At 39.3% G+C, this 13,533-nt stretch overlaps 1 protein-coding gene across 1 annotated transcript; it reads left to right on the top strand.

Moving 5' to 3' along the window:
• The first annotated feature begins 826 nt into the window (after positions 1 to 826).
• LOC104599958 (uncharacterized) lies at positions 827 to 12,818 on the top strand. Its single transcript, XM_010262717.3, has 3 exons — positions 827 to 1,180; positions 4,128 to 4,208; positions 11,930 to 12,818. The coding sequence occupies exons 1-3, from the start codon at positions 1,022 to 1,024 to the stop codon at positions 12,341 to 12,343; spliced, it is 654 nt and encodes a 217-aa protein (XP_010261019.1). The 5' UTR covers positions 827 to 1,021; the 3' UTR covers positions 12,344 to 12,818.
• The last annotated feature ends 715 nt before the right edge of the window (positions 12,819 to 13,533 follow it).

Here is a 13,533-nt window from a genome sequence, read left to right on the forward strand (position 1 = left end):
ATGGGTCGCCCTCGCCTCGATAACAAGTAAATAAACAAATAATTTCCTGAAAAATGCTTATTTTATCTTGTTTGGTTGCGAATAAAATGGCCATAAGAATGTTTTAAAAGCGGGCATGCAAATCATTTTCCAGATGTAGGTCCGTTCTTGTTTCCAAATCAAGCGAAGCACCAGATAAATTGTATTTCTCTGTTTGGTTTCAGGTAAAAGAAAGGAAAGTAAATAATTTCCCCAAAAGTCATTATTTTATGGAGGACTGTTATTGAAAGGGAAGGCCATGAAATTTCAAAATATTCCTATCCGACGCTTCTAAACCTTAAATAATAATCTCAGTTGTCCACCTGAGGAGGACACTATCACCATCCTATACATAGCTGGCACTCGATACAGCAAATTGAGATGGGCATCATCCTACGTTACCTTTACCTGACCAATCGTGAAGTGACACGTTACCTTTACATGACTCAAATACTGACGCCTGAATCCTGACGGGGCATAAAAGTCTAAGTGGACCTGGGCCGACAGTTTGCTTGGTTGAGCTTTCACAACAGCACTGCATATGGGCCCCAACATCCATGTGGGCCTGGGTATTTCCGATTCTAACAAGAATTCAACCACCACTTACAAGCGAATCATATACTATCAATATAGAACATTACGCCTCTCAAGGTGGGTCTCCCATATCCAAGGGGGTGATGTACTGGTCTCAAGTTTATAGGAGCCATGCGCAGAGTGCCAGATCTTCTCCCACGATGAAACCCGGTGATTTTTGGCTACTGAAAAAAGAAGAAAAATATAAATATATTTTTTGCATGTTGGGTTGGGGGATGCGTAGGATAGTTATCCTGTCATACCCCTCTGTAAGTTGCCCATAAAAATAGAAACCCCATCGCTTCCTTGGAGGTTCTGCAACAACGGAGTTGGAGAGAACAAACTTTCTTTCTTAGACTTTTGTTATAGGTTTTCTAGGGTTTTTGCCGACAGAGAGGGGCAAAGAAAGGAACTGTGAAGGAGGATTTCCATGGGGAAGAAGAGGAAGTCTGATGCTACGCGCCTGGACGAGGTCGATCGGACCATGTACACCACTTTCTGCAGCGCCGCGAATTCGCTGTCGCAGCTTTATACGCAGGCTATGAATCATCAGAAAGTCGTATTCCAAGCCGGAGAACGACATGGGCTGGTTCTTTTCTAACCCTGCCTCCCGTTTCTTTGCAATTATTTATGGGGTTTGATCTGATGGGCTTTGGTTGTTTTGGGGGTTATGAATTGTGTTGCCTTGGCGTTTCTATTGTCATCCGTTATGGGTTTGCAGTGATTTACTTCATCTGGGTACTAATTTCTTCCATCGATTTTTTTATTTATTGTTTTGGGTGTTAAGCTGGTTTCTATCTTATCTATTCTTGTGGGCTATCCACAAGTAACTCCGATTGTAGGGGCCTTTCTAATTGTTTCAGTTGATGGTTGTGTTCTCTGATTTCATGATTGGTTGATTTTATTGCACAGGGCCACAGGCAGATGTTTCTTTTTTTCTTTTTATTACTCGTGTCTGGTATCAATTTCTGTTTCTTATCCTTTCTCTCCCAGTAGCGTGAAAGTGAGTTGATAATTAATATTGGTTTATGTACAGATGAGTTCTCTTGTAAGTGAAATTGGAACTGATTTCCATTTGTTGTGTAAATTCACCAAAATGGAATTTTGGAGGGATATGATCTTTATGTTGGAAGGGAAAGATGTTGGTAAGGTTGAGAAAGGTATCAGGTGTCCAAGGATACCGTGTCACTGAAGAATATGCACTTTTGTTGCATGTAAGCTGTTACTCTAGAACTTATGGAGTGCTTTTCTTAAAATAAAAAAAAATCTTAGGAGTTTACTCATTTGACAGCTGTTGGTCTAGGCTGGATAGAGAATTGTAATTGACTTGGAACCAACCATTTATTGGCCAGTTCCTTGTCTGAGATGGGCTGAAAACTGGATCTATCTGTCCATCTTAAATGTTTTGCCTTGTTCAACCAATATACTTGATTTGACCACTCCATCTCCAGTAATTTCTCCATAACCTTTTAATTTGATAACTTAGAATAATTTACTATGTGAAGCATCCTTTTGCAAGATCATTATTGAAATTTTGTAGTCTAGGAACCAAGTTGAATGAGTTCATGGTGGATGTCATCATGTCAAAGAGTTATATTTGTTCCTTCCCACTTCTACTTTCCAATTTTCTTTTTAATTTTTGGAAGGATTGATTGCTGAGCTTCATTACAATGAAGTTCTGCCTGTTGATGTATTCGTTGATCTCCAAATCCAACTGAATGAAATGTTCTCTTGCTGCCAAAAATTTTGCTTCTTTGATACAATATTGGTATACCCAAGGGCCTTTGGATCTCTTCTTGTCCTAGATTTTCTTCTGATTGGAAACAGAAGTTCAAAATAATTATAAAAATATATCAAATTCCGCACTGAACAGAATGGAATGTTGGAATGGGGAAATATGAATAGCCAACTTCATATAGTTAGGACAAGGCTTAGATGATCAAGATGATGATGGGAATATGGAAAGTTATTCTCTTCCTGTGTGCTCCATAAGATGGTAGCTCTAGTTCATCTCCACATGGTTTTCCTTGTTCTGTTTGTTGGGGGGGTGGGTGGGGGGAAGACAATAGGGGCTTGAAAAGACTTGGAATGCCCACAGAGGGCTCTCATTGAGTTTCAAAGAGATGTAAAATATTCCTACATGCAAGAGACAGTTGACTATGTCACCACTCTACTGGCATAAAATGCACAGATGAGGAGCCTAGGTTCAGTATAAATTATATCTGGCAAATGAAGGTCTTGTTGTGCCTTGCTTTTTTTTCCCAGTCTGGTTCTTCTTGGGCTGATTTCAGAAGGCCAAGTTCACCTTTGATTTTGTTAACCATTTTGAATCTCAAGCAAATCTTTCAAAAGGGTTGAAGAAAAGGTCTTGTTGGAAGGATTTGGATTTCCAATAGTAAATGAAAGTATTTAAATGACAAAAATTGGTTAAGAGGTAAACAGTTTTTACCTGTAACAAGTTGGTATATAATCACAAGGAGGACAAGGTACAAAGTGACCAACAAAAACAAGACCTCGGATTACAGGACAATACCCACAACCGACCCTGCTAAGATTAGTTCACAAGTACATGACACCTGTCAACCTATGACTCAAGTTTCAGGTTTAAGGTTTAACTCGTCAGAAAAGTGAAATTTGATTTGTTAGTGCAATTCTTTAAGTTGAGGAACTTGCTGCTTTTTTGGGTTATATTGCTCCCTTTTGCCCCAATACATAGGTCCACCTTGGTGTTGATGCAGATTAAGGACAATGTGGGAATTGAGATATTGATGTTGTGAGGCATCACTTGAATGTTTTCCATCATTTCTTCTTACTAGTTTACATGCCTATTTACCATCCTTATATTTACTGCAACAGGACTTGAGAAGTTAATAAGGAGATTTTTAAGAAATGAAGTGGATCGGAGAGAGGATTAGAATTATTTGTGCTGACCATTGGTCCCATATCTTAGACTGGTTGGCGGTTCACCTGATACCTGAAGATGATGATTCAACCATTTAACCATGGATATAGCCCTTGGTAGAATGGAATGGTGAAACAAGGTTCATGACTTCATGTAGCTAAGCCTATATTGTTGGGAAGTTTTTTGTAGGATGTTTAGATTTTTTATGTATATTGTTGAGCTTGTTAGCACAATCTCAATTGATGCTTACTTCTATATGTTGATCTTATTTATATTGCAGTTTCATATATGTCCAGTGTATAACCTCAATTTGCTTCCACTTGTATGCCTTAGTCTTATTGATAGTTTTGTTGATTATGAACTAAATGAGATTCCATGTGTTCCTGCCTTTTCTTTAGTTATTCTTTTGTTTGTGGTTGATTCTAGCCTGGTATATACGTTCTCGTAGAATACTCGTGTATAAAGAGTCAATAGTTGTTTGTCATCAACTATTCCAACCATGTCTGATTCCTATTTGGGATGGTCAATGAGAAACATAGCTTTTTTCTCTGGTGTTTTGGATTCTCACCAGCCTTTCTTCCTGTTCTCCTTGATAATTGCATTAATTCCATCCTGATCCTTTTTTCTTATGCAGGAGAAACTTTACCAATGGATCTTGAGACAACAAGAGGAAGGGTCTAGAGTGATGACTACCGATATACTAGCTTACCTGCAGGTTTTTTCGATGACCCTTCTCAATCATCATGGTTCTTGTGGCTTTGTGTTCTATATCTTGACCTTAACATGTTAATCATGATATATTTCTTGTCTGTCTCTTTGGACATAATACATGATTCTGTGCCTTCATGTTTTCCCTGTGTTGTTGTTATTATTATTATTGCATTTTACATCTGTTTATACTCATTAAAAAACTCTTCATAATTGAATTGTTGAATATGCCATTTAAATTTTGTATTAAGCTTCTATTTGCATTCAAAAGGCTCCTGACTGTTGCTCTCACTGGGCTTGCCTTAGGCTATATTAGGTTATTATGAAAATATTGTCTTCCTTTGGTATATATGGAGTTGTGCCTTGTGGACCTATGTTTTATAAAAGGGCTCTCAATCAATATATGACATGCTGGGTTTGGAGGGATATTTTAGTTTGTTCTGCATCAGAGGTGGTTTTGAATTTGCATCCGGGATCAGCAAAAGGGTGTGATAGATTTTCTCTCTCATGAATATGAGGGTTATGTTCATCAAGTACCGACACTTAACCATCATATGGATCTTATCATGTTCTCCTCATTATTTTCTTCTTCATGGGGAGGTGGGAGAGGAGAATTTATAATGTACATGGTGGGGTAGGGTGGAAAGAATGTATGACATTCTGAATTTGAAGGAACTAAAGCTGATAAAGATGCTTTTGTAGCAAGGCACTATTCTATTTTTGTAGACTACCATATTTGGCTTGTTTATTTTCTATCCTAAGAATGTTCTAGATTCAGTTTTGCGGCTTTTATAGAGCTGGTTTTATGGTATTAAGCGAAGTTTTCAAGGTGCCAAGGCAAGGCTAGGCAACAGCGGCTGCCTAGTCGCCTAGGTGATGGATTTTTTAAGTAAAAAACATATATCCTATGGTAGTCCCCTAGGTTTCATAATCATATTTCCTTAATAATTATCCATAATTTCACAAGAAAGTATAAACTTCATGCTTAAGTATAGAAAATCAACATATTCATTTGAAGAAAAAGAAGAAAGAAAAGAAAATTCAAAGAACATAGGGGCTGAACCCCTATTTTTGTTATAGGGGCTGAAGTCTTTGTGGGTTCAATACAGCATTTAGCAATGCCTGTGTTGATTAAACCTAACATAATTTAGTTTAGTTTTTTTTTTAAAGAATCAAGAAGAAATTTCATTAAAACGAGAAAAATGAATTGCATCACAACACTTTTGGTTGTCAAGTTGACACACCAAATACATTATAGAATTCAATTTGAACAGGGTTCTTCATTACAAGCTGTAAATCAAGGGTATTCCAGAATCTTTTCAACAAATCAGCTTTGGATACTTGATCAAAATCTGGAAGTCTGAGGGCCCAGTCTGAAATCAGATTGCTCACTGCAGCTACCATGTATTCAATGCTTTTTGACCTGTTCTCAAAATCCCTTCTGTTTATCTCCTTCCAGATAGACCAACAAACTGCAAAAAGGAGCACATCTCCAAATAATCCTAGCTTTCTTACTGCCTCTGAGCTTTGGCCATATGGAGAAGATCTCCTCTGCTGGACTCATTGGTTGGAAGACCCTCATCCCAAATAGAAAGGAGAAGAACTTCCAAGAAGAACAAGTGGAGGACTGTTTCTTCCTCCTGATTGCATAAATAACACCGGCTGGCCAGATGCAATCCCCTAGATTTCAGGTGATCAGAGGTGAGGATGCTGTCATGTGCCACCAGCCAGGCGAAGGCTTCTACCCTTTGGGAACTGGGTTACCCCACACTCCTTTTATCTGGTCTGAACCCATTCCTTCTCTTACTAATGCCTTGTAGAATGACTTAACAGTGAATCTGCCTTTCTTACATTCTTTCCACCAAAAACCATCTTCTGTAGAATGTAGATCTAGTAGTGCTGATCCCCTCTAATTTTTCCAGAAGCATACTGCACTCTTCTACTTCTTGGTCCAAAAGAGGTCTTATGAATTTTGGATTCCGAATCAATTGTTTCCCTCTCCACTCATAGCACAGTTTATTGAAACTTGTTCTGTCAACTTGTATAATCTTGGGCAAATCTCACTTAGCTTCCCTATCTCAAGCCACTCATCTTCCCAAAACCTCACTCTAGAGCCTTCCCCTACTTTAAACTTGACTAAATTTCTGAACTCTTTGTTGAAGCTCATGATTCCTTTCCAAATACTCACCCCATAGGAGCTTCTTACTTCCCTTGATTCCTACCCGAATCTGATCACACCATATTTTCCAACCACCACCACCCTCCATAAAGCCTCCCTCTCTCTCCCTTGCCCAAACCTCCACAACCATTTCCCTAGAAGTGCTTTGTTTATTAATTTTACCCTTCTCAGCCCCAAACCTCCCCCTCCTTTGGGTTGCACACCTTTTCCCATAGAAAATCTCTTTGAATTTTCTCAATCTTCATAGCCCCCTTCATTAGGTGTACTCTTGGCAAAGAAAGATAGTAAGTTGGTAAACTAGACAAAACACTCTTTATAAGTGTGATTCTCCCACCCAAATATAGGTACTTAGCCCTCCATCTTTCCAATCTCCTCTACTATTTCTCTATTAATGGCCTCCAAATGCTAATTGCTGCTGTCTTCGATCCCACTGATAGCCCTAGATGCATAAAAGGAAGCTCCCTACTTTGCATTCCAACATCCCTGCAAATTGTTCCATTTCCTCCCTATTTATGTGTTCCCAACTCCTATCAGTAGGCTTTTCTCTAGGTTCACCTTCAGTCCAGGCAGCACCTCAAAGTTTAATAATGTCTATTTTATTAAGAATATAAAAGTATTTTATAACACAGTGTACAAAACTGCTTGGTGATCAAGTGAGGCAAGCCTCCAAGGGTGCCTTGTTGCCTAGGTGCCCGCCTAGGCATCACTATGGTGTTAAGAACATACCATGGGACTCTTATGACATTTCTATTTTAAAGAGTACAGAACATGTTATATTTTGGAGGATTTTACTTGCTCATAAGGCACTTTTAGTGTGGTTTTCCCTTGCCTATTTTTTAGCAGAAGGATGCTCTAAGTTTAGTTCTGACTTTTATGGAGATGGTGTCATGGTATTACCTATGGACCATGGGATTTGCAATTATCTGGCACTTACAATGGGGAACTAAGGAATTTTTTTGGAAGCACATATAAATGTTTTAGGAGCCAAGGGCCTTGTAGACAACTAATATCAAATTGAGTTAGAATGCTTCATCATGGGACTCTTGTAATTGAATAGCTTGCATTAGTTGTATGACATGTGGGAAGTTACTGGATCTAACTTGTTTTTGATCGGTTATTCCATGTATTTTTTGTTTCTGAAGATTCTAATGAGTCCTTCAACATTTTTCAATAAATGGTGTGAATAATATATCAAAATAGGCAAAAAGAAGAGGAATCACCCCAAAGACAAAATAATAGCTATTGTTGGTTAATCTAAAAATTGTTGGTTTTGTTTCTGTGAGAGTTTCTCCTTCTTTGTTGTGCGGGGCATGTAAATTCATTATACTAGAGTGGATCCCGTTCATGAGCAAACCCAAACCTGCACTTGTGATTTTTGAAGAGTGGGGGGGGGGGGTGGGGTTGCAGGGGATGGAGAAGTCCCGAGTGAAAATTGCTGAGGAGACTTTGTTGTAAGGTCATACACCACCTCAAGTGGCTTCAAAATCCTCCTGTTAAATGGCTGAAAAAATACGAGGAGCTGAGGTGATCCATACACATTCAGCCATTAAACTGACCTGGTATGCATGATGCAACATTGTGGAGAAGGAATTATTTTAAAGAAACAAACTGAAAGCTGTTGGCTTTGGAAGGTTGGCTACAGTTCTCTTTTATGAGCGAAGAGCTTATTCCTATGGTTGATATCTGTTAGTAAACTGACGTTGTGGTGAGTTACTGCTCACCTCAGGGACCTCTTTGAGGGAGATCCTACCTTCTGAAATGGAATGAGAGGGGAGGGGAAGGAATAAGTGGAATGAATGACCTAATTCTCATGCTCCTTTCTTGATAAAAGTGCTATATAGCCATCAGTACAAGATCATGCAGTAGGGTGTGCTTCCAGAAGAGTTGGCTGATGTGGTTTTCTTGTGTATAGATATTTTGTGGGGGATGTACTGCGCCTAAGGAGTTGCTGGATGGTATACCCAAGCCATAGTCCTGGGAATGAGTTGTATATGGGCTCTTGCCTTCCAACTGTGCTATGGGCTTGGGCCTTATCAATTTGTGCCCCATTGAAAACAACCTTATCCTCAAGGTTGAAGGATGGGTATTGGGTCACAGAGGATGAATGAACTTCCCAAGTAGCATCTTCCGGTGGCAGATTTTTCCAGGCAACGAGTATCTCCTTGATCACCTTCTTCCTGGTCTTGACCTAGTGGTAGTCCAAGACCTGTAGGGGCTCTAGTTGGAGTACCCCTTCATTAGTGAACTCCGATAAGGTAGAGACAACATGAGTGTTATCCTAATGCATCGTTTCAATAGAGATACATGGAAAATGGGGTGTAACTTGGCCGAGAAAGGTAGGGTGGTGTGATAGGCCATAGGCCTGATACACTCAATGTTCTGGAAATGGGCCAAAAAATGTAGGAGCAAACTTGGGCCATTTGCGGTGGGCCACTGAAAGCTGCTTGTAGGGTTGTAGCTTGAGGTAGATCATGTCTCCAACTTGGTAAGTGACTTGCCTATGCCTACAGTTATAATGGGCCTTCATTTGTTGTTGGGCCCAACTCAAGTGCTCCTTGAGTGATTTTAGTACCTAATCTCAGTTGATTAGCCTTTCTTTCACTTCTGCAACTGTTGTGGAGCCCGATTCATATCAAATCAGGGCTGGTGAGTTGTGCCTGTATAAAGCCTTGCATGGGTAGTCCTTGTTGAGATGTGGTGAGTGGAATTATACCACAACTCAGCCCAGGGTAGCTAGTGAGCCCATTTTTTGGGCCTTTCACCCGTGAAACATCGAAGATATGATTCCAAGCACCTGTTCACCACCTCGGACTATCCATCTCTCTATAGGTGATAGCTGGTCGAGTGCCTGAGCTTGGTGCCTTGCACCTTGAAGTATTTGGTCTAGACACAAAATTTTAAGGCCGTGTCCCTATCGGTAATAATGGAGGAAGGGGTTCCATGTAACTGGGTCATCTCCTGAACAATAAACTTTTGCCACTTGTACTTCTGTGTATGGGTGAGAGACGGCCGCAAAATGTGCATGTTTGGTGCGGTGATCAACAATTACCATAATAACCGTCTTATCGGCTGAATTGGGTAGGTTGGTGATGAAGTCCATAGTGATATCTTACCTCACTTGATTGGAAATTGGAAGAGGTTGAGGTAGGCCTGTTGAGGCCTGGGTGCTGGCCTTGTATTGTTGGCACATTGAGCATTTGGCCATGGATTTTTGCACTTGCTTCTTCGTTCCTGAAAAACAATGCTGGTTGATCCTTTTGAAGGTCTGTTGGATGCCTGAATAACCCCCCAAGGGGAAACATTGTAAAATATGCAAAATATAGAATGATATTTTATGAAATGATAAAAGAAGCATAGGCATACCTTTTTAAATTATTTTCTTGTGCCAAATCATTAAACAATGCTAAGAAACCAAGGTTATAGACAAAAGAATGCGTTCTGAAGTGGCTCTTGTAAACCTTAAGATTCAGAGCTTCATGATAGAATGAGTTAAAGAAAAAATTTAACTCATAGAAAATGTAAATGGTTGTAATAGATCAACCAAATCTTCCCAGGCCCAATTGGTGAAGGTGACTCTCTCAGGTCTGAGATTTCTATGGCATTGGAAGGAATCCAAAGAGCAAAAGAAATGAACATAAGGAGGCTTGTAATTGAAGGTGATTCAAGGTGGTAGTAGGTTGGTTAGAAGAGGACAAGGCTGGAATGTGGAGTTACAACAATGAAAGGAAAAAGTACAACTGGGTGAAGAGATCTGCTAACTCATTTGTAGATGGATTAGCCAAGCAAGGGGTGCTTAGGGATTCTTTGTTTTGGGCTCGTTTTTAATTTAATCTTTTTTGTTTTTCTTTTTGGGCCCCAGCCTCTTTGGGGGGAGTTAAGATAGTTTATCTCCCCTGTTATACTTAAATTTCTTAATGATTAATGAAAGTTACTTGTTATTGATAAACAATAGATCAACCAAATAATCTATTACAACACAAAAAACTAATATTTTGACTTAGTGTTTGAAATGAATATTGAGATAGCTCAAAATGATAATCATGTAAGTTAGGCGGACAATAACATTGTTACTTCACGTATCTATCAAAAAAAATGTTTACTTCGCATATTTACAATGTTGTCACCAACTTATGTTATAATACTCTCTCTTGGACTCCATACAGTATTGGTAGTGTTCACTGGTGAATTTGTTGATTCTAGTAAAATTTCATGTCGCACTACACATGGAAATGGAAATATGTCGTGAACATATTAGGGAAATTAGGGACATTTTAAACCATGGTTCAACCTCTATAGGCTTTTGTTTTTACCATTTTACAATAACTGGAAAGGGGTCAAATCATGGTAGAATGCGGTTTAACTGGCTAATCCAATAAAACATTATGTTGGAACTGAAACTCATGGCTGTGATTGTACTTCGAGCTTTTCATTCATACTGATCGTTTTGATCTTGGTCTTTTTACTTTGTTTTTGCACCTGTTAACCCTTGTTGAATATCCATAACAAAATAAAAAAATGATTTTGTTCTAATATGATGATACTCTTTTTGACAGAGTGTCTTATTATAACAATACTTTTTTCTAGTATAGAAGAAATTTTCATTTAAAGGCAGACAAGCTACAACTAGTGTATAGAAAACCGTACCGGATTGGCCAGTCGAACTGTGACTGGAGCTCTGACCGGTTTGGTTATACCCCAATAACTGGACTTGCTCAAAACCTGTTGAAAACCGACCGACCGGGCCGGTTGAACTGGAAAACCAGTGAATCGGTTCCGATTTCATGAAACTGCCCGGGTCCATACATAAGTGAAATTTTAGAATGTTGTTAACAAGATTTGAACTCAAGACATCTTATTTTCTTAGATTACTTAATTACCACTAATCCACCTCTTTACTTGTGCTAATTAATGACTACTTATTATACATATTACATTATTATACACGTATTTTTAAAGAAAATGCATGTTAAAAGGCTTGAACCCTAGCCATTTGTTTTAAAAATTAAGAAGCTTTACCATCCATCCACCATATTTAAGTACATTAAAAGTTATATTATATATAGTATTTATATGACCCATAGTATATATATGTATATGCCATGTCATCACAGTTCGACTCCGGTCGAACATCTGACCCGTTAACCTCTCCCTTCTCTGGTTCTATGCCCGGTCTGGTTCTCTGAACATTGGCTATAACACATCGAACAACCAGAAAAGATTCAAATCACTGAGACAAACAGACAAACAAAAAATGCAATCCTAAACAGACAGACCCCCGTTCCCTAATCAATGGACCAACCCCAGAACAAAGGGCAAGGCGATCCGACCCACTAACAGAAAACAAGAACCAATCTCTATCCTTCCTCAAGGAATCAACAAGCCATGATGGCAGGGAGCCAATCCACTCGCCATTCAAAACTAGATCAAGCTAAGCTAATACATGAATTTAATTAATAAATAGTGATTGCATTAATGTTTTTTTCCCTTGCTTATGGTCGCTTTTATAACATTTTTTGGAGCTAACTCTGATTAGAATGTACATTTTGCAGAATGAAATTGATTATGGGGGAGAGGAGCCTCCAATGTCCCCGAGGTTGCCATTCCAAAATCAACAAACTCAACCCACGATGCACTTCATGAACCCACCAATGGCCCAAGTCTCTTCTGGATCATTTGGGCCTGCCCTGGTTGGGCAGGCCCCTCGGTCTATTAACTCTGAACATCAATCTAAGAACTCAGTCTTCTCAAATGCTCTTTCAAGTCCTGTTCGCCGGAGCCTTCAACACTATCATTTGGCCCAGGGAAGTTATCATCCAAATAGCATCATACCACCTGGAAATGGAACTCGTAATGCCGAAGCCAGCTTTGCTCATCATCATAACAGGGATTCAAATTCTCCTTTCTCCAATGATTCCTCCATGGACATGCATGCAGATAGTCCTGGTCAAGAATCCTCTTACTAATTATTTGCATTACAGGCTGACTTTATTCTGTGGGTCAAAGTCTTAAAACAGAGCTGCCATTCAGTCCCTGTTTGTTGCTGCAACTCCATGTGGAAGAAGAATGATGTGAGAAGATTGTTACCTGTGGAAAATAAGCTTGTGATGCTCGTGTTTTGGTTTGGGGTTTGCAGAGCAGAAAAGTAGGTAATTAGTTGTGCGATCTCATGCGGGAGAACACAATGTGATGGGTGGCTGGGTGCCAAAACCGTCGACTGATTTGTTGGGACTGGAGACCCTCTCCAATCTTCTGATTTGGTGTTCCATACATAAAAAAATATAAAGTGCTAATGTTGAATTAATTCTGAACATTTGATTGTAGGCCCTCTTCACAGTGTTTAGTAATTTCTCTGATGTGGCTTTTATTGTAGGATGTCTTGTACCTATTTTGTCTTCAATTTATTATTGTCATGATTCAAATGGCATTGTTGATATTGTACATCTGCTGTGTTTGCTTGCGCTCATTATCTGGCTGGCTTTCTCTACTTTGCATTTCCAGAGAGTAGCTACTGGACTCTGTTTATCTTCTCAGTTCAGACGACTCCCTTTGCAAGGTATGATGTACAAGTGTTTCTCGTGAGCATACCTAGGCATTGTTGCATTTAGCACTTGGCAGAGTAAAGATTCCATCCAGATTCTATATGCAATGGTACATGCCAATTTATGACACGGCCCTACGGGCTTTATGCAATGGATCTCTTTTTTTATTTGTCTCCTTTCTGAACAAAGCGTCAGAAGAATTTGGTTCCCTGCAACCATCTTCATCCGTTTTCCAAATTTCACTGGTCGTTTAAATGTCTCTATTTTCTGTTTTCCCTCTAATTTTTCTATCAAACCAAACCTCCTAAGCTTTTGGGTTTGGCTTTGCATTTTATGCCACCGTCCAATACATGGTGATGGCTTCAATCCTTATTCCCTACTGCATGTTGGCTCAGCCTATTGGGAATTGGGATGAAATTATCAAAAATGATGGTAGGGAAGATGGTCTTCAATGCTCTATAGAGTACAGACGCATATTCTTCGACTCGTGGAGACTCAAGAGACTGAGGATTCTTCGAAGAGACTCAAGTTACGGAAGATGCTGGCACCAATGAAATTGAGGATATCTGTCATCATATTTGATAGTTTCCATTTGGAAAGATTACAAATACAAA

The sequence above is a fragment of the Nelumbo nucifera genome, chromosome 5 (genome assembly GCF_055504915.1).
Source record: "Nelumbo nucifera cultivar China Antique chromosome 5, China Antique-T2T, whole genome shotgun sequence".
In the NCBI taxonomy this organism is placed as follows: domain Eukaryota; kingdom Viridiplantae; phylum Streptophyta; class Magnoliopsida; order Proteales; family Nelumbonaceae; genus Nelumbo; species Nelumbo nucifera.